At 40.4% G+C, this 22,267-nt stretch overlaps 2 protein-coding genes across 2 annotated transcripts in view; both read left to right on the top strand.

Annotated features, from left to right (window-relative positions):
- The first annotated feature begins 1,893 nt into the window (after nucleotides 1-1,893).
- On the top strand, nucleotides 1,894-3,359 carry six3b (SIX homeobox 3b). Its single transcript, XM_078279507.1, has 2 exons — nucleotides 1,894-2,588; nucleotides 3,221-3,359. The coding sequence occupies exons 1-2, from the start codon at nucleotides 1,894-1,896 to the stop codon at nucleotides 3,357-3,359; spliced, it is 834 nt and encodes a 277-aa protein (XP_078135633.1).
- Nucleotides 3,360-7,709: 4,350 nt separating this feature from the next.
- Nucleotides 7,710-22,267, top strand: part of prkcea (protein kinase C, epsilon a) — a 39,470-nt gene continuing 24,912 nt past the window's right edge. Inside the window, exon 1 of the mRNA XM_078279256.1 lies at nucleotides 7,710-8,878. Coding sequence (XP_078135382.1) covers nucleotides 8,534-8,878 — 345 coding nt within the window. The 5' untranslated portion in view covers nucleotides 7,710-8,533. The remainder of the gene's footprint in view (nucleotides 8,879-22,267) is intronic.

Genomic DNA, 22,267 nt, shown 5'->3' with positions numbered 1-22,267 from the left:
TTTGCTAGTGGCGGCTAATGTTGCCTCAAAATGCCTCATGCAGAAATAAGATGCAAGCTCTTTTTAACTCCACCACACCCCTAGATTTTTTTCCTTTTTTTAAATCTTCCGTGGTGTTCCCCTTTAAGAAACCGTACACTCTATTATTATTATTAATATAAAGCTTATTTATTTATTACCACTACCATGCATCATCTGGGTTGAAAAACGGATACACGACTCCTCACACCACCACGCAGGGACATCTGGCTGTTGGGGTAATTGGCATTGACCGTGTGTGTGTGTGTGTGTGTGTGTGTGTGTGTGTGTGTGTGTGTGTGTGTGTGTGTGTGTGTGTGTGTGTGTGTGTGTGTGTGTGTGTGTGTGTGTGTGTGTGTGCCCAAAAAATCTACTTTATATTATACTACTTTATATTTTCATACACACACACACACACACTAACTCTGCACTAAAGGTGCCACACTCCAAAGCATATGGCCCAGGGCAACCAAAAATGTGTTAATGCTGATTGAATATGCTGCTCTATTAGACTAATGTTAGCAGGCTGTGCAGGCCTGATGCTAATCCAAGGTAACAGAATGGCGCTAGAGCTGCAGCTTATCTCTGAACTTACGAATATTAGAGAATAGAAAAGTGATTAGAAAGTGATTAGAGTGGAGGGAGACCACTTAGAGAGAAACATACGCTTTCAGATCTGGGTGAGATTTCCAATCACACCGTCCACATCACTGCTATTATAACTGATGCAAGCAGCTTACCTGCAGGACCAGAGAGGTTAGAGATTTAGTTTAAACTGATGTCAGTTTTGTTTCAAGATGTTTTTCCTCATGTTGTATCACAGTCGGGTTTTCTCTGTTTAAGGGGCCCTAATGGTCTTTTAGTTATTTGGTTATTATTTGTTTATTGTCATGTATTCATTGTTAGCTTTTTTAAATCAAGCGTATTAATTGCCTTGGGTTTGTCTTCACACATCACATGGCTGTTTTGTTGGTCATTGTGATGTAGAAAAAGAGGAGAGGAAACAACTTTAAATTGATTTTAATTTTGAAAACTGGCAGCAGTGTAAGCCTATATAATAAATGTACTAAAAATAATTAAGTATTTTATACCACTCTTTTCAAAACAAAGTTACAAAGTGCTTCACTTGGTTGAACCAGGATTAAAACATTTCAGGACCCCAGTGAGGCAAATATAAGCAGGCAACTGGACATAATACAAACATTAAATGGAATAAACAATAATATAAGATAAAAAAAACAGTAATAATAATAATACATAGAAACATGTTGAAAATAAAACAGTGTGCTAGCAATTAAAAGCGTTTAAAGCGTTCTTAAAGATAAGTTTTGTACTGTTTGTTAAACATCTTACAAATATGAAGAATTTACACCACAACAATGTTAAACGGTTAATTTTTTATTACCAACACATAATCTAAAATAAAATGTGTAACTGTAACGCCGATTGAGATAGTTTTTGGTCATCTTGTAGCCTAGTCCTACTGATTCTAATTTACCGCCTGATATGTTTCTAGCACTTTCACTCGTTTTAATCTGTTTTAGAGCTCCGGAAAAAAACTAGTAGGCTAAGTGGCACTTCAGTTCACTTTTTTTCTTCTTCCTGTTTAATGAAATGGTTCACAATAGGGAGTCATTTCGGGGAGACTTTTTGTGTCCAGCTTGTTAAAAGGAGGGAGATAAATCCTCGGCGTTTGAGTGACAGTGCTGCCATGACAACCCCACATCAGCTCCAGGGTGTCCGTCCAATAAGGAGTCAGATTAAGGATCCCTCCCTGACTCCCAGGTGAGCTAAAGAGTCAGACTTCAGCAGATTTCTGTCAGACCGTTTCCGAGACACACTTCGTCTCCTCTCTGGTTTCGCTCTCTCATCCAGATGGTGTTCCGATCGCCGCTCGACGTTTTCTCAGCCTCCCGTATCCTCCTACCACACTTCGCTGATGGGCCTCCTATTCTGTCCCGCTCCCGGTCCCCGGAGGACCATCCTTCCGCCTGTCCTCCCCTGGCTCTCCCTGGGTTGTGTTTCTCCACGGCGCAGATCGCCAGCGTCTGCGAGACTCTGGAGGAGACCGGAGACATCGAGCGGCTGGCCCGCTTCCTCTGGTCACTCCCGGTGACCGCAGACGGTCGCGACTCCATCTCTGAGCACGAGTCCGTGCAGCGGGCTCGCGCCGTGGTGGCCTACCACACGGGAAGTTTCCGCGAGCTTTATCACATCCTGGAGACGCACCGCTTTACGCGCGACTCGCACGGTAAACTGCAGGCGATGTGGCTCGAAGCTCACTACCGGGAGGCAGAGAAGCTCCGGGGGCGACCGCTCGGACCTGTGGACAAGTACCGCGTGAGGAAGAAGTTCCCGTTACCGAAGACAATCTGGGACGGTGAGCAGAAGACGCACTGCTTCAAAGAGCGCACGCGGGGATTGCTAAGAGAGTGGTACCTGCAGGACCCGTACCCGAACCCCGGGAAGAAGCGGGAGCTGGCGCACGCAACCGGACTCACACCGACTCAAGTTGGGAACTGGTTCAAAAACCGGAGACAGAGAGACCGGGCGGCAGCAGCCAAAAACAGGTGAGTGACTTTGGCTTGAAATACGTTGTCCATTGAGTTCCACAGTTGAGAAAAAAAAAACATTTACGTATTGTACTCGAGAGTAGCCAAGTAACAGTTAATTTTATTAATATAGTATCGAAATACTATTAAAATCAAGGCAACTCTATATGTCCAAAAAGCAAGCAGACTCTTTACTAATAATCACCCATTTACTCTTTCACTCTGTCGTTGAGGAAATTTCGTCTCCATGGGCAGCCAAGGTTTTGCGTAAAGGGGCAATTCATGCGTAAAATGGCACGGCCATTCAGCTTGTAGGTTTTTGTTTTCCTTCTGTCAGTCTGACCTGGACGATCTTTCTTCCCTCTCTCTCTCTCACTAAAATTTGCTGCAGGGTCAGTGTGTGGGTCAACCACCCTGCTAGTGAAATCAAAACATGCATGAATGGGTGCAAATTGCTCTACACACAATGGTTTTATTTCTAAGATTTCGATCAATTTTAACCAATCATGTGGTTGTACTGGAGTTGTATTTTTGCTCTTTTTTCACAAGAACAAAACAACACGTTGTTTTTGAATTTTAACTTGTTGCATTTCACTTGTTTTTACACACACTTTGGTTTAGAATGAACTTCATTTACTCTTGATTTTCAGGTTGCAGCACCACCGGATGTGTCCAGACGGTGCGCGGTCACTTAGCGGAGGAGAGTGCAGTCCAGACGAAAGAGGGGAGCGCGCAGATAGAGAAACTCTGCTTTCAGTAACGGACAGTGACTCTGACTTGGATGTTTGAGACTAAATTATGAAATGGACCTTCAGGGGCCTATGATGGTCAGTCGTGGATTACCGTAGAGAGGAAGATGATGTAGCCATGTGTACACAAAGCTGATCAGGGTTTGGGTTGCAATAAATGTTCAGGGCATAAAAAAAAGCTTCATCCTAAATGTTACCCCAGCCCACCAAACCAATAATGTTAGAGTTTACATGAAGATTTTTTAGTTCTTTTGTTTCCTGAAAATATGATTGATTTTTGTCTATAAGGCTGGTTTTCTGTTGTTTTTTTGTTTGTTTTTTATCAAAAGCTGCAGATCAGACCCACATTTTTGGTTTTGAACTACATCACTGGATGGTGACGTGCACATCTGTTGACCCAGCTTACACCATCAACCTGATTAAACCGACATCATGCCGTGGACCCCTGTTGGACTTTAACCCAGGGAGTGGGACCCCCACATGGGAGGACATTTACAGACTGAAACCTGCCAGTGAGATAATCACTCTAATTTTCTCTAATTATGTATCATTGTTATTATTTTTTTTTTTTTTATGAAACTAGTTCTTTCTTTATAAGACCCCTGGATGTCCACTGTTGAGACAATCAATATGCACTGAAGCCTACCTTCCTGTCTGGCTGTTTGTATGTTCATGACATTTTTGTTTCTTTACCTTCACTTGTACTTTATTTAAAGTTCACAGAGTTCACTGTGCAGTGTGTGTGTGTGTGTGTGTGTGTGATACTTTGTTGTACTTTATTAATTGATTACTTAATTTTGATGCAGAATAAATGTTTGGGTATTTTTATGTAAATAAAATGATTTAATATATGATTGTTATTGTGCACATTCTTCTTTAATGACACCATCACTGTCAACAATTGCAACTACTGCAATGAAACATAAGTAATCTATTAAACTGTTAAAGTTAATGAGTTATTGATAAAACAGTAGGCATTAATGAGTAGTAAGTCATATACGGTATGATTGCACACACAGACACATCTTTATAGTGTTAAAACACAATGATTCTCAGGCGGGTTTAAAACAGTTTATTAATATATATGTAACTTAAAAGCGATTTTAGTTTTGATCAATTATGTTAATTATATTATCCACATATTGGCTTAGTTGTTGAAGAGAAACACAATAGAAGTATTTGTTGAATTAAAAAGTAACATGTTTTCAAAACACCTATGACGCAAACAACTAAACGCATGCTATTTTTTTTAACAGCAATCAAGTACTGGACTTAAGTACAATTTTAAAGGTACTTGTACTTAACTTGAGTATTTCCATTTTCTATTTCTTTCTACTTCACTACATTTCAGAGACAAATATTGTACTTTTTACTCCACATACTTTACTAGATTCATATGAATGATATAGAACATAATCAACAAAAACATTATTATATTATTATAGGTTAAGATAATATTTAATTGATCCCTGGGGTAAATTCACAAGCTATCCAGCAGTATATAAGCTAATTAAAATGAGCTCCACCCTTATCAACTTCAACATTGAAGTACAATAGTGCTTCAATGATTACAATCCAGTAAAATGATATATATTGTTTTGAAACACGCCATTTTGCATAAAGAGTAAGCATATTTTGATTGCTAATATTTTTGTGCTTTTCCATGTGATTGTATTTCTGCACTGTAGTATTGCTACTTTTGATTAAGTAAAAGATCTGAATACTTCGCCACCGCTGTCGATTGGGTTTAACTACTTTTGTGTGTTCCCTGTTCAAAAGTCTTAAAACTAGATGTTCCCAATAGTTTCCAAGACATCTGAACAGTAGCCTCCTACGTCATTTAGATGTTATATTTGTTAATGCAAAAATGTATCTCCTCCATTGTTGAAAAAAAGAAAATCCTAAAAAAGTCTATAAAAAAAGTTTCAACATGCACATTTTTTCTTATCGGTGACCTTTATGTTTCACATAAGAAGACCATCTCTAAACTGAACAAAACGGTTATCCTCTCGCAGCGTGGCGCCATCCAGTGGTCAAAGTAAAGACGGTTACTTAATACTCCACCACATTCCTGATGGGAATATTGCCCCTTTTTTTAAACTGTATTTTTTTTATTCAACCCCTTTATTTAACCAGGAAGTCCCTTGAGATTAAAATCCCTTTTAGATAGCACAATACATCCATTACAACATTACAAAATTATAAAATAGATCATGTCAAAAACAGAAAAGGAGCAACAGAGACATTTGGAAATAGCAATTGCCCTCTTCAGTAGAAACTGTTTTTTTTTGTTTTTTTTGTTTTTTATTATCAAACTACACTTATATGACAGATACAGGTTTTAAATACAAAATATAGTTGTTATAGTATGAGTTTAAAAACATGATGCATTTTAGACATACAGTAGAATAACTACACAACAGTTTAAGAAGTAGCAACTACACCAACTACATTATTAAAATGTATGCATATACAACACTAAGACAATAATATGCTATATACACTAATGTAAGGCTTTAGCGGGAGCTCTACAAGGAGCACTTGAACACATCGTTCCGTGACGTCACATCCCCAGCGATACGTCACTCGAGCCAGCAGGTGGCGCAGCTGGACAGGCCTGAGACGACGTAGGGGCTGAATTTACGATGCTCAATGTAAAATCATTTTTCTTTAGACTTTAGATATTGTTTCTCTGTGCAAGTCAAGCTGTGAGACGTGGACATTTTGCAAGTTCAACATAGGTTTTAAAGACATGTAAGACAATAAAATAATAATCATGAGTGTCATAGATGTTTTGCTCCTGCATGAGTTCATTTCATCTCTAGATTTACTGTGAGTGAGTGAGAAGACTTGTTTTCTTCAGCTGAATGCTCTCAGTTTTCTCAGTGTTTACACAGAAAAGAAATCTGATTCTGAATAATATATTTAAATGCTCACAAAATGCGGACATTGTAGACTACACTTAATCTGTTGAGCTTCCGTGTAATTGTTTTGAGCTTGCTCAAAAGTTTTCTTATTACAATAACAAACTTCTATGTACTTCTGGGTTTGTGTGTGAGGAAAAAATCTGAGGACACTCACATCACAGTCCATGGTTCATACCTGTTGTTCTCTTTGTGACAAAAAAAACCTACCTTTTTATATTCAACATTTAGTTTTGTAGTCATGTGATGCATGTCACTTTGTGTGTGGAATAGAAATCCTTATATCCTTGAATAAAAACATTGAACTGGAACAAGATACAAGAAGGTAAAATAAAATCAAGTACAAATTGCAAGCACAGTCAGGCTAATACATGTATGCTTCAAGAAGTTAAGAAAAATATAATTATACATTGGTAATGCAAGTGTATTTATTGTTTATTTTTTATCATTAGATGTAAAAGGTGTAACAGCTCCCACACAAAAATAACATCAACAGAACTACAGTAGTTACATGCAAACACATACAAACACATCATTTACAGAAATGCATGCATACAATGGACTCATACATAGAGATTAAAAAAGAGATAAAACCGAGTTCAGTATTCATTTCTAATACAATAAGCATTGTTACAACATACTCATCACAATCAATTGACCAAGTATATGTAATGTATTTATATGGTTGCTGCATTGGAATTGCATATTACATGTAAATATAATTAATATAGAAGTTGCTAAGGATGCAATATATCGTAATACTACTGAGGTTGGATATAGGACATTGTAAATATATAAACAGGTATTAGTGTGTAATTGTGAATCCGCTGTCCCTTTATCATCACACCTCTCTGATATTCTCATAGGAGCTGATGGTGTGACTGTAGCAGGTATGGAAACAGTAATATTTTAAGATACTTGTGAGGTTTGTCTCTGCAGACTCTCTTCTTCTCTACTGTGTGCGTGTGTGTGTGTGTGTGTGTGTGTGTGTGTGTGTGTGTGTGTGTGTGTGCGTGTGTGTGTGTGTGTGTGTGTGTGTGTGTGTGTGTGTGTGTGTGTGTGTGTGTGTGTGTAGGCTGTCTGTGACCATGCATAAGGACTGACTGATTGACTGGCTCTATTGGCTGTCTGGCTATGACACACACACACACACACACACACACACACACACACACACACACACACACACACACACACCATGCCTGCGGGTGAATTCCATCCATCACTTCGTCTATTGCGCCTAAAAACACCTCTTCCACCACCTTTTCTATCTGCACGCACACTGTCGCTGTCTGGCCATGACACACACACACACACACACACACACACACACACACACACACACACACACACACACACACACACACACACACACACACACACACACACACACAAAGTCTCTCTTTTCTCTCATCCGGCGCAAGAGACCGGCAGCGCCGGTGACGCGTTTTGCGCATTTCCTGCAGCTCGCGCTCACTCAGATTCAGGAGAGAGAGGGGACGGGAAACAGGGACCGAAAGGAGAAAAAAAACCGAACGGGAGCGGAGCACTGTGATGTATTTGGGGTGCTCGTGAGCCCGAAAAAGACTGCATTGAGGGGGCAAAAAGGCATTGCTTTCCGAGAGTACGCGCAAATATCGCGTTGCTGTGAGGTCGAAACAAGGAGATTATCCCAAAGAAGAGCGATCGAGGGGCTGGAAACGGAGCACCAATCCCGGATGGCTAGGCGCGGCTGCTCGCGCTGTCTCCCACCCTGACCCGGGAGAGACACACAAGACTGTGGGGACGCTCCGGGGCTTCACGTGAACCCAACCGGAGCTCGTTAACCCGCATTCCCCCTCTCTGCTGTTTTATATCTCGGCCTGTTTACGCCGAAACAGGAATCTTGTGTGGCGCACGGGACCGACCATAAACAAACAAGACAGCCGCTCGGGTGGGAGAGTGTTCAGCAAGCGACCTCTGAAGGGTGTGAGTCTGCGTTGTTACTGCGTTTTTTTTCAGCCCATTAGAGATCAGCTGTATTGTAAGCGCGTGTGTCTCTGTTTGTATGTGCGTGTGTAGATAACAGTGTTCAGATATGGCTGTAGTAGACTGAGAGTCCAAGGAGCCAGCGGCATTATGGGATGTAGCAGGACTGTGCAGTGACCCCTCTCATTGGAAGGAAACACTTTGTGTACAGGAACAGGCAGACTAGCCTAAACACACACACACACACACACACACACACACACACACACACACACACACACACACACACACACACACACACACATCCCAGCCGCCTGCAGTCATGCCTGTGTTCAGTGGCCTGTTGAAGGTGCGAGTGTGTGAGGCAGTGGACCTGAAGCCCACACCATGGGCCCTGCGTCACGCTGTGGGGAAGAGCGGCTCCTTCCTGCTGGACCCTTACCTGGCCCTGAATCTGGATCACACCCGGCTTGGCCAGACCGCCACCAGGACCAAGACCAACAGCCCCGCCTGGCACCAGGAGTTCTGCACTGAGGTCCGTGAGGGAAGGAGTCTGGAGCTGTCTGTCTTCCACGATGCACCCATCGGATATGATGACTTTGTGGCCAACTGCACCATCCAGCTGGAGGACCTGCTGCAGAACGGAACCAGGCACTATGAGGACTGGGTATGTGTTTGATCTGTGAATGTTTCAGTGTGTTTTAATTACCAACAGAGCATAGGGGCAGAAGTCCTTGGGCCCGAAAGTCACAGGTATGCATAGGTAAATTTGCACATGTGCTTGTGCAGGTGGAATGAAATTTCATAACAGACTCTAGGCCCTGAAACAAACAGGGCACATGTTTCAGAAGCATACAGTGTCTGCAACAACCCTGCTGTTACATTGTTTGCATTGCATATTTGATTTGTTTGTGGTTACTTAAAGGCATCAGGCAGAAAATGCACAGTGTACAGTTTGCCCAGTGTCCCCTCGCCACATTATCCAAATATTTTAAGTAAATGATCAACTAAAAGCTAGGGCTGCTTGATTATGGAAAAAGTCATGAGTATTTAACACAGCTACTCGTTGACTCTTGGAAAGATGTTGCATTTATTGAACAGTGAAACAGGTAAACAAATCAACAGTGAAAACACCTTGAACTGTGAAATTTCCCTTAATACTTTTCCCATTGTACTTTTTGAATTCCCCTTAAAATAAAAAAATATATTCAGATGTTTAGATAAATAAGATCAACTGATGTAGTGCACTTTCACAATCTTTTGAAAACAAGTAATAAATAAAATTCATATAAAAGAAAAATTAACGAGATCAAAGTCAATTTGTGGCATAAATCCGTGTCATTCAGAACACAACAACATAAGAATTTACTTGCAAAATGTAAAGTGCCAAATAATCGTTTTTCGTGATACATTGTTATTGAGACCGTTATGAGCCGAAATTGAAATTGTGATCAAAAATCTATTAATTGCACAGCCCTACCAAAAGCAAGTTCTTTTTATCTTATTCATCTAGGAAATAGACTAGTTTTTTCATTTGCTGCCTTACAAGATTCATTCATTTATACTCATCTCTTCCTGAGGGCTTCCCAGCACAACCACTGCATGGCCAGATCCCCTTTGGGCAGCTCCATTCCTTGCTCATGAATTGGGGTGCACTGATCTGACTTTTTCTCTTCTGGTACAGATTCTGATCCCTTAACTCAGGGTACCTACAGATACTGAGTACAGATCAGATCCCGTTGCTGTCTTCTTCCCAAATTTAAAATCTATCTAACAGCGACTTCACTGCGTGTAACTCGCTGGGATAAATAAGATAATATTACTTGGAATGAGTGCAACTTGTAGCAGAAACAAGCATTTTATAATGACAGTAATGAATAAAGAAACTGTATTTAATTGTAAATTCTGGATGATAACCAACCCACCTAATAAGGTCAGTATATCAGGGATGATACATCCCTACCTTTGGGCTCCTCTCTGGTTGTTGTTTATAGCGTCCAGAGCATTTCTCAGTTGTTTGGGCAGTCACAAACATGCTCACCTTACCTCCAATTCAAGATATTCTCTTCGAATGGCACAGCTTTGTTGGATGTCTCTTCACTAGGGCTGGGTATCATTCTAAATTTTCGAAACCAGTAATGATACCAATACCGTGACTTCGATACCGGTTCCTAAACGATACCAATTTTTATAAAATCCATTTTACCAAATTGAAATTACAACATTACACATTACGGCACAAATCTTTCTATTTTTTCTTTTTTCAGCTCCTACTACGTAAGCCCTGTCTCTGTGTGTAGAGGAGAGTTTTGTAACGTTAGACAGCCAATTACCAACACTATTAGATCTTGGTAGAAGCATGCTGCAACTAACTGTGTTAACTGTGAACTCAGTTGCACATGTCTGTTGTCAAACTGTATGTGCGTCTCTGTGCTGAGACATTGGCTGGTTGTTTATTCCGGTCTAGTTAGGTATTGTCATGTAGAGCTTTTTGTTTTTTTCAGTACTTTTATTCTGCAGCTTTACCTCCTATAACTGTGACATAGGAGCTGTTTGGACTTGCATTAGATCTGATTTTGGCATCTCAGGTCCAGCATGTAGTCGTTCCTCACATTCCTCCTGCCTCTTTGGACTTGAAGAAGACAAATGACGTGCCCTTATTTTCCCCCTGTAGAGTTACACTTATAAACCGAGCACACAAACAATGTAGATGGTGTGTGAAACTTCGCCACAACCTGGTTCAACGTCTCCAACAAGTTTCCTCTCACTGTATGTTGAGACATTTATACTTACTATAAAATAGCGGTGGGAAAGACTGAAGTTCCTTCCATTTGTTACGGTTTCTCGTCAGTTATCTCATTTGCGTCGGCCGCCAGGGACTGATGTCGGACTGCAGCATATACAGTATATCTGTATGTAAGGGGATAAAGAGCTGCTTGTTTGGGGTCTGCAAGTTGGTCTCCAGTTTTAACATGCAATTTGGTTCCATTCTACGCTTTATTTTATCTTGTCTCGCTTTACATTTTGGGAGCTGAGGACATGCAATTTAAACAAAATACATACAATATACTTGAAGTGTGTTTTAAATATGATTATAAACAGTTGAACAGTAAATGTTTAGCTGTATTATTACAGTATTTTTAGCCTACTATTCATTTTTGTCAAAATGCCATGTTTGTAGCATTGTAATACTGTTTTGAAAACTCTTTATTGCCAGAATACAGACTCTGTTCTCAGCTGGATTAACATATGATGTAAAAAAGAGAGGCAACAAAATCTTCATTGTGGTTTTTACCAATCTCATATTTGATGTCTTAGGAAGCTTTTTTCATTTTTTCATTTATTACTTTTTTATATATATATTTGTTGTTACTAGACGGTATGGTTCATTATGAGGGGTTTAATTGATTTATAGTTATGTAATCCTACACTGTATTAGTATACATTGTATACGTATACACACACACACACACACACACACACACACACACACACACACACACACACACACACACACACACACCTCGTCCCTCAGCCGTCCAGAGTAAGGTCAGAGCATATGGATCACTCTGTTGATTGACCACATCCCATTGAACAGTCTGCTGGCTCATCAATACATCTGCCTTACAGCAAAACAGTCCCTCCCACTTCCCCTCTGTCCTCCTCCCTTCATAACTCTATTACTCACCACTTCTGCCTCCCATGTCTCCCTCATCCTCCCATCTCCAACAGTGATTCCCCTCATCTTCCTTACTTTCCCCCACCTCCCTCCTGTCTTCATTTAACCACCATCTTCCTCCTTCCTGCCTCGCTGGCTTGTGTACCTTACACTCCTCTTTCATCTGCTCCCTCCTGATGCTCCTACTTTCATTTACTCTTCAGTCTCCAGTGACGGATATAGAGTTCAGACTCAATAAGGAAACGGTGGGAAATATAATATAGTAGTTAATAGGTTGTCTGAGTCGAATCAGTCAAGTTTTTTTCTTAAACATTTTACTTATTTGTGTCATAAACTAGTTTCCCACAGCATACTGTACGCTTCAAAACAAGATTGAGAATAAAAAGTGCATTCTTAAACTTTTGCCATCCCAGTGTCTTCCTGCAGGATGCTAGCACTATGTATAACATTCACGGACTGCTAGTACGGTAAAAAGCTGCGTGAATATGAACATGTGATATATTTATTGACCAATTAGACTCTTGTCTTCTCAGTCATTGTGGTCATTTTCAAAGAGAACAACCTGTTATAGAAATAACCAGGGTAACGCAGAGTATACAACTTAAATGTTTACAAAGTGGTAAAGGCTAAAACTTTATGATGTATGATAAATAGGACTAACAATCTGTCAATTATTTCTGTGATGTATGAGTAAACCGCCCATGACATGTCACAAAAAAGTGTAACATTCCCATCACAATTTGCTAATGTCCAAGATGACATATTAAACTTGCTTGTTTTGTCCAAAAACCAAAAATATTAAATATAAGCTATAATGCATAGTTTATTTTGCCCCCTTGAGGAATTTTAAGTAATGACAACAGCAGCACACCGTCCCCACTCCTCCACGCAGTTGCTAGTATCCAATGTGAAAACAAGATGGACTCTTCAGAAGAGGTAATTATCTTCACTTGAGTTTCTGCGCGCAAAGTCGCTGGATGACATGATTTTCTAAACAGCCATACAAATAATAATACAGAGAGTGTTGTGTGGAGCTGATAGTGTTAATTAGCTTTGTAACAACTCATTTGGCAATGGCTTGAATGTTACGCACTAAAGCTTTAAAGAAAGAAAAGCAAAAAATTGTCACATTTGATTAGTTGGGAAAAAAAAGAATGTTTTGGTATTTTTGTTTGATAAATTGGTTAAAGGATTTGTCATTCATCAAAATTGTCATTTGCCCAATTATCTACTTCTTTCTAGACTGGGTAAACCCAGCCCGATCTGCCGGCGATTTGATTTCGCCCTGCAGCTCAGGCTGGAAACCTGTACATTTATCTATCCTGCTTCCGTTACAATTTTGCGGGGACCAATCACAAACTGGCTTATCCACCTGGCGCGCTATTGGCGGGTTTAACACGATGATAGAGAAGCGACCAAGCAGCTTCTTGTTTACATTGGCGGCCACCAAAGCGCAGGCAGCAACCCGTTGATGCCGCTGTTGCTGCTACGTCACCGGATCGTTGGTCTGATTGGTTGAAGGACTATCTAATTGCGTACAGAGTCTGTGAACTATGCCCGTTGATCACGCCTCTTGTGCAGTAGAAAATACAGAGCAGACTCCCCAGACTAATGTTCAATCTTAAAAGATTAAGCTTGGTCTGGTGATAGCCAGACTAACTTGTTTCAGCACTGGTTATGAACTTTATATAGGCTGGCCAGCAGCATGACTGTAGTGATCGTCTGTCTGTTGGTTTGTCAACCACTTTTGTTCAGATTTAAATATCTTAACAATGGATGGAAATTGGTTCAGATATCCACTGTACCACGAGTATGAATCCTAATGGCTTTCGTGATCCCCTGACTATTTCTCTAACGCCACCATGAGATTCACATTTTTGTTTTTTAGTTAAATACCTAAAAAAATGATTGGATGGATTGTCATGACATATTTTCAACATGTCAGCCTTTGAAGGATTTTTTTTTCATCTAGCACCATCTTTGGGTCAACATTTAAATTTGTCCTATACTTTGGTTTATGACCAACTTCCTGCAAAACTTTTTTTCCTATCAGCCTCACCTGCTTTGTGCTAATTAACAAATGTTAGCGTGCTAACATGTTAAACTAAGATGGGGAACTTGGTACACATGACACCTGCTAAACATCAGCATGTTAGCATTGCCATTGTGGGCATGTTAGCATTTAGCTCAGTGCAGCCTCACAGAGCCCCTGGCAGCAGTTTCAGAATCAGTGATATCAAATAAAATGTAAATTAATAAAACTTCATATAAGAATAAAATTCCTCAATATGATCCCAGAAACTCTTATTCAATGTTACACTTCCTTCCACTGAGGCTTGTGTACCTCAGCTCCGTCTTTCTCCCTTCTGCTGCCTCACTCATCTCATCCTCCCTCTCGTCTCAGCACTGTTAGTCCCATCCTCTCGGCTCCCTGTTCCCTTTTGTCTTCCACCACCTCTCCATGATACATCCGTGGACCTGAGCGCTGTGGGCCAGTTTGCTGCTCTGTGCTGCCGGTGAAATATTAACCAGGCTTTGATGTTTATTAATTGTCCCACTCAGTAAATGAGATGCTCTGTGGCGCCCATCCCCATGGCGACAATGACAGCCCGTCCCCTTGGTGACAGCCTCTTACCCACCAGAGACAGAGAGATGGGTAGGTGAGAGTTGGTAAGATCAGAGAAAAACAAAGAAGAACAGTGCCTTGGGGGTTCTTTGAGAAATCAGAATAATTTAAAATCAAAGGTAGAGAAACTTAAAAGGTTTCTTTGTGCTGCATGTCCGTTCTTTAAGGAAAATTCCATTTTAGCATAATTGTGGAGATTGTGTTTGCAGGCTCTCAGCTAAACACATTATGTTTATTGGGCCCAACAAGCTTCACTCAGCACTACTACTTGGGCGGAGTGATTTGCTTGCAGCACCTGAGAAGCCTCGTGGTGAGGAGCAGAGAGTAGCAGTGCTTTGCCTTTCTAAGAATATAGTTCCCAGTATGTATACGGTTAGAAGATGGCTGTGTGTCATGTGACCTTGGTATTTGTACACGCTGTGGCTATACAAATCACAACATATAAATAGGAAAATGTTGGCGTTATTTTGTCACTTAATGGAGCAGTAGGCTAGTTGGAGCCGGTTACCTCCAGGATCTGGGCTAAACTAGGCTAGTAGTGGGGCCGTCAGACAGAGTTACAACAAGCACGGAGATGAGAAGGGTATGTATGGACTTATCTTACTCTGGGGTATATGGTGAATAAACTAAAGTCCCAATAAGTCGGCGTGTTCCTTTGACATAAAGCACAGTGAGTCTACTTGTAGTGAAATGTGTTATATAAATAAAATTGCCTTCCATTGCCTTTATATAGAGGTGAGCCACATACCACTGTAAACAAAACCGTGTCTGTTCATTCCTGTGGTAACTATGGTATGGCAGTGGCAGAGCAATGCACAGGATGATTACAATATTGTTGATTTTACTTTTCACTTCTGAATAAGCTGTTTAGATAAAAGGGTATATTTGGCTGCTGTCACAAATGTTATTGTAATACTGTAGGTAGAATCCCATGTGTCCACAATGCAGCCAGTGAGTAAAATGTAGAATTATGACCAAAGCTAAGAAAACATATTATTGAACAGAATATTGATATCTTTCTTTACGTAAGCATACCATTAAACATTCACAGTGTACTTGCCCATGCTAAAATTATTTTGGTATATGATTTAGCTAATTACAAAAAAAATTCAACCTTTTAGAACATTAAAACATGGTCATTAGGAATATATTCTCATGGTTTTCTGTTGGCACCTTGTAACTGAATCATCTGTACAACGCGGACCAAATTCTCTTCAACAAAAGATTGCTTTCCACCATCCGCCATAAGTGGAAAAAAAGGATCCCCAGTATTGTGTCAGCCTTTGCTAGATTTTATGTCCCAATTCCTACAGGTGTTATAGAGCTCAACAGTGTGGTTCTGGAAGTGAAAATCCCATTCATATTCTGCATAAGGTTTTTGATTATCAGCCCATCATGTCTTAAACATCCAAGGTAGACTCACCACAAGCTACGAAATTGTGAAACGCCTTGCGAAATTCCATATGTAATAGGCATGGGCCGGTATACGATTCTGACGGTATAACCTTCAGCAGAAATATCACGTTTTCACAGTATCGCGGTATTGCAATTACAGCTTTAAAATGCTTTTTTTGTTATGTCTGTGTAAAAAACAACATTTCTTTTCCATTGAACACAATGTATTTTATTTTTAAACACACTGCACACTGGCAGAGAGACGGATTACTAAACTGCACTTTCTCTCCTTGACCACTCATAAAAAACAGCTCATACCTTAGGAACGGTATGACGGAAAATGTTTGTTGTTTTGAAACCTTGACTTTTTCAAACCAAGGTATACCTTGAAACTGGTAACCGGCCTTTTCCGTTATATGAAATCAACCTTGTTATAAGAAAAAAATATTTTATTTGTAATGTCATGGCGAATTACTACACTTCCTACAATCCTAAGCTTAACAGCGATGTCTCTGATTGGTTGTCACTGTTGAGCTCAAATATAAAATACAAAATGGTTAAATTAATGTTATCATCTGCATTTATAACTTCCAGTAGAGATTTTAAATTGGATATAGGCTGGTTTCGTCCACATTATTTCTAGTCTTAAAAACAGTTTCAGCCTTAAAAGTATTTAATTAAGGTTTTTTAAAATGGCATGCCCTGGAGACGGACAGATAGACAGAGAGAAAGTAAGCAGATAGATTGGGGAGGTAAAGGGACATGGAAATACATAGACAGGAAAGAGGAGAAGGCTGTGGAGAAGAGGAAAATAGTGATGAAGGAGAGGGAGCAGAATATGAGGTGTAGAAATAAGCTCTGTCTACATGTAAATATATCAAGCCGGAGGCTGCTAGGAGCTAGGAGCCACACAGCGTTTCCTCACAGGGACACGGACCACGTCAGATGTCAGCCAGCCACTGTTTGACACTTGGCATCAACACACACTCACATGCTCTTACTTACAGCAGCCAGGATTAATGACTGAAGGACTACAATAAGAAGCCAGTCACCATTCCTTTTAAAAAAAATGTTAAAACAGTTTATTGTTAAGTTTATCAAGCCTTGGGGAGGCTAACATTTGAGCCTACAGTAAAACAACATTGTTTTAGATGATTTCTAGCCTTGTAGTAGTCATTGCAGTTATAAGATATTGTGTGACATATCTTTTCATATATTTTGTGATTTGTTAACAAGTGATAGATACAAATAGTGTGAAGCGTCTTTACATTTATCTGAATCATTTATATTAGTGTTAATATTGGATTTGATAAGTGTCACGATGATGTCTTTGTAGCAACTTTCACACTTTTTTATTGACACTTAAGAAATTTCCAACTCTGAATTACAGCTAGGAAGTTGACATGAATGTTTTGGCTGCTCATAATTATGGTGTTTATGATATAAATTGTTAATGTTTGCAATTCAATACCATGGCCAATGTTATGGTCACTGCCTCGTACATTAAGGTCTCGTCAGTAAGATGTCTTGCCAGTGCTGGCTTTTGGAGAAGGGGCCGGCTGCGGCTTGTAGCAACTCACGCCGCCCACCTTTTAGCTCACCAGCTACAGTAGTTCACCAACTATGTCATCAAGCTAGACTATTTTGCAAAGATGAGTGGATGAACTTTGCTGGGCAACCTTTTTATGTGACTGGGCCTTTACTGTATTTTTTGCCATAGAAGGTAAAGTTGAAAATATCATCCCTTACCATCATAATGCCATTGTACCTTTGTGTAAGGGACAGCACAGCATTGCCATCCTCAGCCAAGACATGACTCTGGTCATTGAGGTCACAGCCATATTGTCATTAGCCCATCCCCTCACCATGGCAAGTTACATGACATCATAGACTCCACCCCTCAGTGACCTGCTGGTTAAGTAGGACAGACTGGATTTAAGATGTGCTGTTGCCACCGTGATAACACACACACACACACACACACACACACACACACACACACACACACACACACACACACAAAAGATGAGCACGGTGCTCTGCCCACTGATGCCAAATCAGGTCAACCTTATGTGTGTGTGTTTATGCTGGAGGGTGTTTAATGCATGTTGTCAGTGAAAGGGAAGAAATGGGATGGATATTTGAGAACTCTGGGACAGCAGGTGAAGCTGTTCACCCCCTCTGTCTTTCTGTTACCCAAAGAGTATGTCTACGACCCTGTTTACATTTGGTTTTAAAATGTGTTTCGGTGATCCGAACACAAGTGGACAGCCAAGACACATCGCCATTCACACCTGTCTATCATGTGTCTCCAGCTTTCATTACCGCCTACGTCACTTCCACTAGAAGGTCAAAGGGCCCCACAGTTTTTCATCCACACTCTCGCCAGTCACGTTAGCTGCTGTGTCGGTACAGCTGGAAATATCGCTTACAGCAGAATACATTTCCTTCCATCAGGCAATGCAATGACAATCATGCAACACTTTGTCCAACTCGTTCTAAAATAGGCAAGTTATAAAACGTTGGTGTGCTGTCACCAAAACAACCACCACGTCCAGCATTGATGACGTATTTTTCTGTTACTTCATGTCGGGGATGTATCAGGACCCATTAGCGTTTATACTACAAACTATGTGGTCAAATGCGTCTCAGACCACCTCAGCGACTGGTTTGAGTGGTTGTATCACAGCTAGCTGTTTCCCCCTGTTTCCATTGTTTGTGTTTAGCTAAGCTAACCAGCTGTTGGTGGTTCCTTCTTATTTAATGGACAGATAGTAGAGACATACAAAGGTCCCACTGATGTAATCTGACCGAGGACTTAGCGGTTACGTGGCATTTTAGTTGCTGCATATTTTTTATTTTCATCAAACAAGATACATTTGTGCTTATATTTGACACAAACTTTTATATCGACCACCAACTCAGGCCTAGAGTTCACACAATCGCAATATGGTTAGGAAATTTACAATTTTCCTCAATCAGCCCTAGGACAGGGTTTCCTTCTGCAGTTTGAGTCTTCATGAAGTGTGTTTTCATTTAGACAGATCTAACAGCGTTGACTGTGATCTACAGAGGCTGCTCAACAGGCCGTCTGCCAGCCCATCTGGATATCACACATTCGTTTTGCATGTGTGTGAGCTCTAAGACGACTGAACAGACAGGATGATTTGATCGGGAATGTCCACTCTCCTAAATCAAATTCTACTCCTGTTTAGTTGACTGGACCGTTCGACCCATCACTCGTGGCAGGGGGCGGGGTTTGGTCTAATCTCCCCCAATCTTTCCCCACCACCACCACACAGCTCAGCTCCTCTTACATTATTAGCCGTCTGTGATGTTACATTAAAGATGCATGACTCTCATGCTGTCTCACTCAGCATGGGCCTCCTGAGTGTGTGTGTGTGTGCGTGTGTGTATGGAAGGGCAAACACACACATACACAAACACACGTTATTGTGTGAATGCGATCGAGCTCTCTCAAAGCCGAAATTTGTTGTTTGACAGATGGATGTGGGAGGCTGTCACTGAGACTAAACGCTCCTGAGAGAGCTGTCTGGTTGGACAGAGATAGCGAGCTAGATGGACAGAGAGTGGGAGAGGGTTAGCACAGAATGCAAGCTTTGAGTGGCCTGTCTGCTTGGTTGAGTGCTTCTCTGTGCTGCTGCATATGGTGTGTGTGTGTGTGTGTGTGTGTGTGTGTGTGTGTGTGTGTGTGTGTGTGTGTGTGTGTGTGTGTGTGTGTGTGTGTGTGTGTTTTCATTCATTCTGTCTGTTTTCATTCTGTCAGAAGTGTTCGTCTGGGTGGTGATGGGACGAACACAAGATAGTTAAGCTTGTATGTGTGTTTAACGCTAACCTCCCTCAGAAGTCCATTTTAAAATCCCCAGACACAGACACTCAGCTTCCTGTGTGTGTGAGAGACACACACAGAGGGGTAGTAAAGTTCTCCGTCTCCCTGGCTGTATCAGTGTCCTAATTGGACTAACAAGATTAATGAGACGAACTAGATTCTCCAGCTCTCTCTCCTCCCAACTTTTGTTCTCGGGGCGGAGAAACTCAGTGCATGTGTGTGTCTGTACACAGCAGGTTTAATCCAAATCTCGTTACGGTTCATTTAACGGGTGGTGATGTGGATAAAATCTTCTATCATTGTATATGTCATTATATTAGTGCTGAAACTATTAGTCAATTAATCCATTACTCTGTTGATAGAAAATAAAACAGCATATTTTGAGGATCAGTTAATGGTTCAAACCACTTATCAGGCAAAGATTGTCCCAGTTTTATGTAATTGTAAATTAAATATCTTTTGGTCTTTGGGCATTGGAAAATTATGACATGCCTTTTCACCATGGTCTGACATTTAATAGATATTTCATGATTTTGTAAATTTTCTGGAAATGCCATTGAGAAACTATTTATTCATAAAAAATCAATCAATTAAAATATCAATTTTGGGCTTATCAGGTAAAATATATACATGACAAATCAAGGTTCTTCATCATATTAATGCTAAATCCAATATTGATTCACAATGTTGCATACAACAGCTCAATACAACCACTGATATTTAAAGCTGCATTGATTGAGTTTGTGTTCACTTGTGTAGGGTAGGGTTTGGTACCATTCACATCTAAACTGGTACCGGTACATGGAATTCAGTACCAGTACCCAACGGTACTAAATTTCTCTCTCTCTGTAACTACAAAAATGTACTAAAAACAGATTAAGAATCTCACATACTGTTTTTATCGTACTAAATAGCATGTTAGTAAGGAATTTTAGACTTCAGAGTTGGCTAACGCTGGTAAAAATGCTAAACTAACATCAAGCAAGACAGTGTTAAAAGCCCAGTTACAGTGTACAGTGGGTTTATCAGAGCATTTTCACCAAGAATTATCTGTGGGTTCATCACTAAAACAACACAAGCTACCTTTCCACATATTAATTATTACACATAGTCATTTGATCCATTTAGTATAAAAATATTGATTAGTGCAGCTTTAAGAAAAAGGTAGAAATGTTTTGTAACATTGCCCAACCCTGACCAAAAATGACTTGAGTTTTTGAAATACTGTATGATTAAACTTATTGGCGCACCTGTGGTTAGGCCCGGTACAACCCACAGTCGACTTGATTACATTAAAATGCCCGAGGGTTGTTCATTCAAAATACTACATGTGTATTAGTGTTTGTTTTATCCTGAATTACCTGTTGAAGGGTTGGGTTTATGTAATGACATGGCAGTTCAAATAGAGACAGGTGAGCTTAAAATCACAGAAAGAGAGACGGTAAGTTGACTCTAGTAGAGCTTTCTCACGGCAGACATGTTGACTTGTTGTCAGAGCAGGAAACGCACAGGTGTAACTATTAACATTAACAATGGTGCTGTGAAGCCAGAATATATAATGCTAAGGTCCTGGAACCGTCTCAACTAGAGGAAAGCAATTTATTTATCCATTATTAATGTTATATACCTTTTTTTTTCCCACTGAAGACATTTTTATATAAACACAGGTTTCCATTTAGGTGTCCCAAGTATAAAGCCCAGCTATTGTGAATGCTGGCTCGCTGGCTTGGCTTACCGAGACACCTAAATGGTTATAAGTTACCAGTGTAAAGTTGGTGTGAACCACAATATTTATGTCTAAAGCTGCCCACACGTGATCTGTGGTAAAACCGAGAGGTAGGGCGCAGAGCAGATAGTAGAGATGTTCCGATACCGATATCGGTATCGGCTCCGATACTGCCTAAAATGCTGGTATTGGTATCAGGAAGTACTGGAGTTTATGCACCGATCCGATACCACGTAATAAAGCCCTAAAGAAAAAATACGTTAAAGTAGTTTATTTATGTTCTTTTTCCGTTATAACTGACTGTCAAACTGCATAATAAAAGAACGTTCTGTGGCATTCATTGTTTGTGTTTGTTCATGTTTCACAAAGAGTTTAACCTGAGCCTGACCGACAACAAAGATAGAAATAATATCACATCCATACACGGGATAGTAGTATACAGTTCTTAAAACATAATAAAATATATGACACACTGGTATCGGAATCGGTATCGGGAAGCAAAAAATGGTATCGGACCATCTCTAGCAGATAGGCATCGCTTCTGGAATTGGTTGCGCCTTGAAAGGTGAGCGGCAATTCCGAACGGTGTGTGACGCCATGGTTAGTGCCCCGGCTAGTTGGGCTGCACCGCTCTCCCCATAGAAAAACAATGGAACGGCCAGCGCAGAGCGGTTTTTTCCGTGGATCATGTGTAGGCGGCTTAATTAGTTTCTAATGAACTGCTACTGCTAAGTACGTATTTACCTTCTCATAGTGTTTTTCAACTTCTAAGTCATGTAA

Source organism: Sander vitreus, chromosome 21, assembly GCF_031162955.1.
Source record: "Sander vitreus isolate 19-12246 chromosome 21, sanVit1, whole genome shotgun sequence".
Taxonomy (NCBI): domain Eukaryota; kingdom Metazoa; phylum Chordata; class Actinopteri; order Perciformes; family Percidae; genus Sander; species Sander vitreus.
The sequence above is the reverse complement of the archived record's forward strand: the minus strand, read 5'-3'. Positions and strand labels throughout refer to the sequence as shown.

Excerpts from the sequence above, each read along its gene's own strand:
- six3b (XM_078279507.1), top strand. The coding sequence starts at position 1,894 with ATGGTGTTCCGATCGCCGCTCGACGTTTTCTCAGCCTCCCGTATCCTC. Across the intron at positions 2,589-3,220 it reads GCGGCAGCAGCCAAAAACAG|GTTGCAGCACCACCGGATGT; the intron begins GTGAGTGACTTT and ends CTTGATTTTCAG.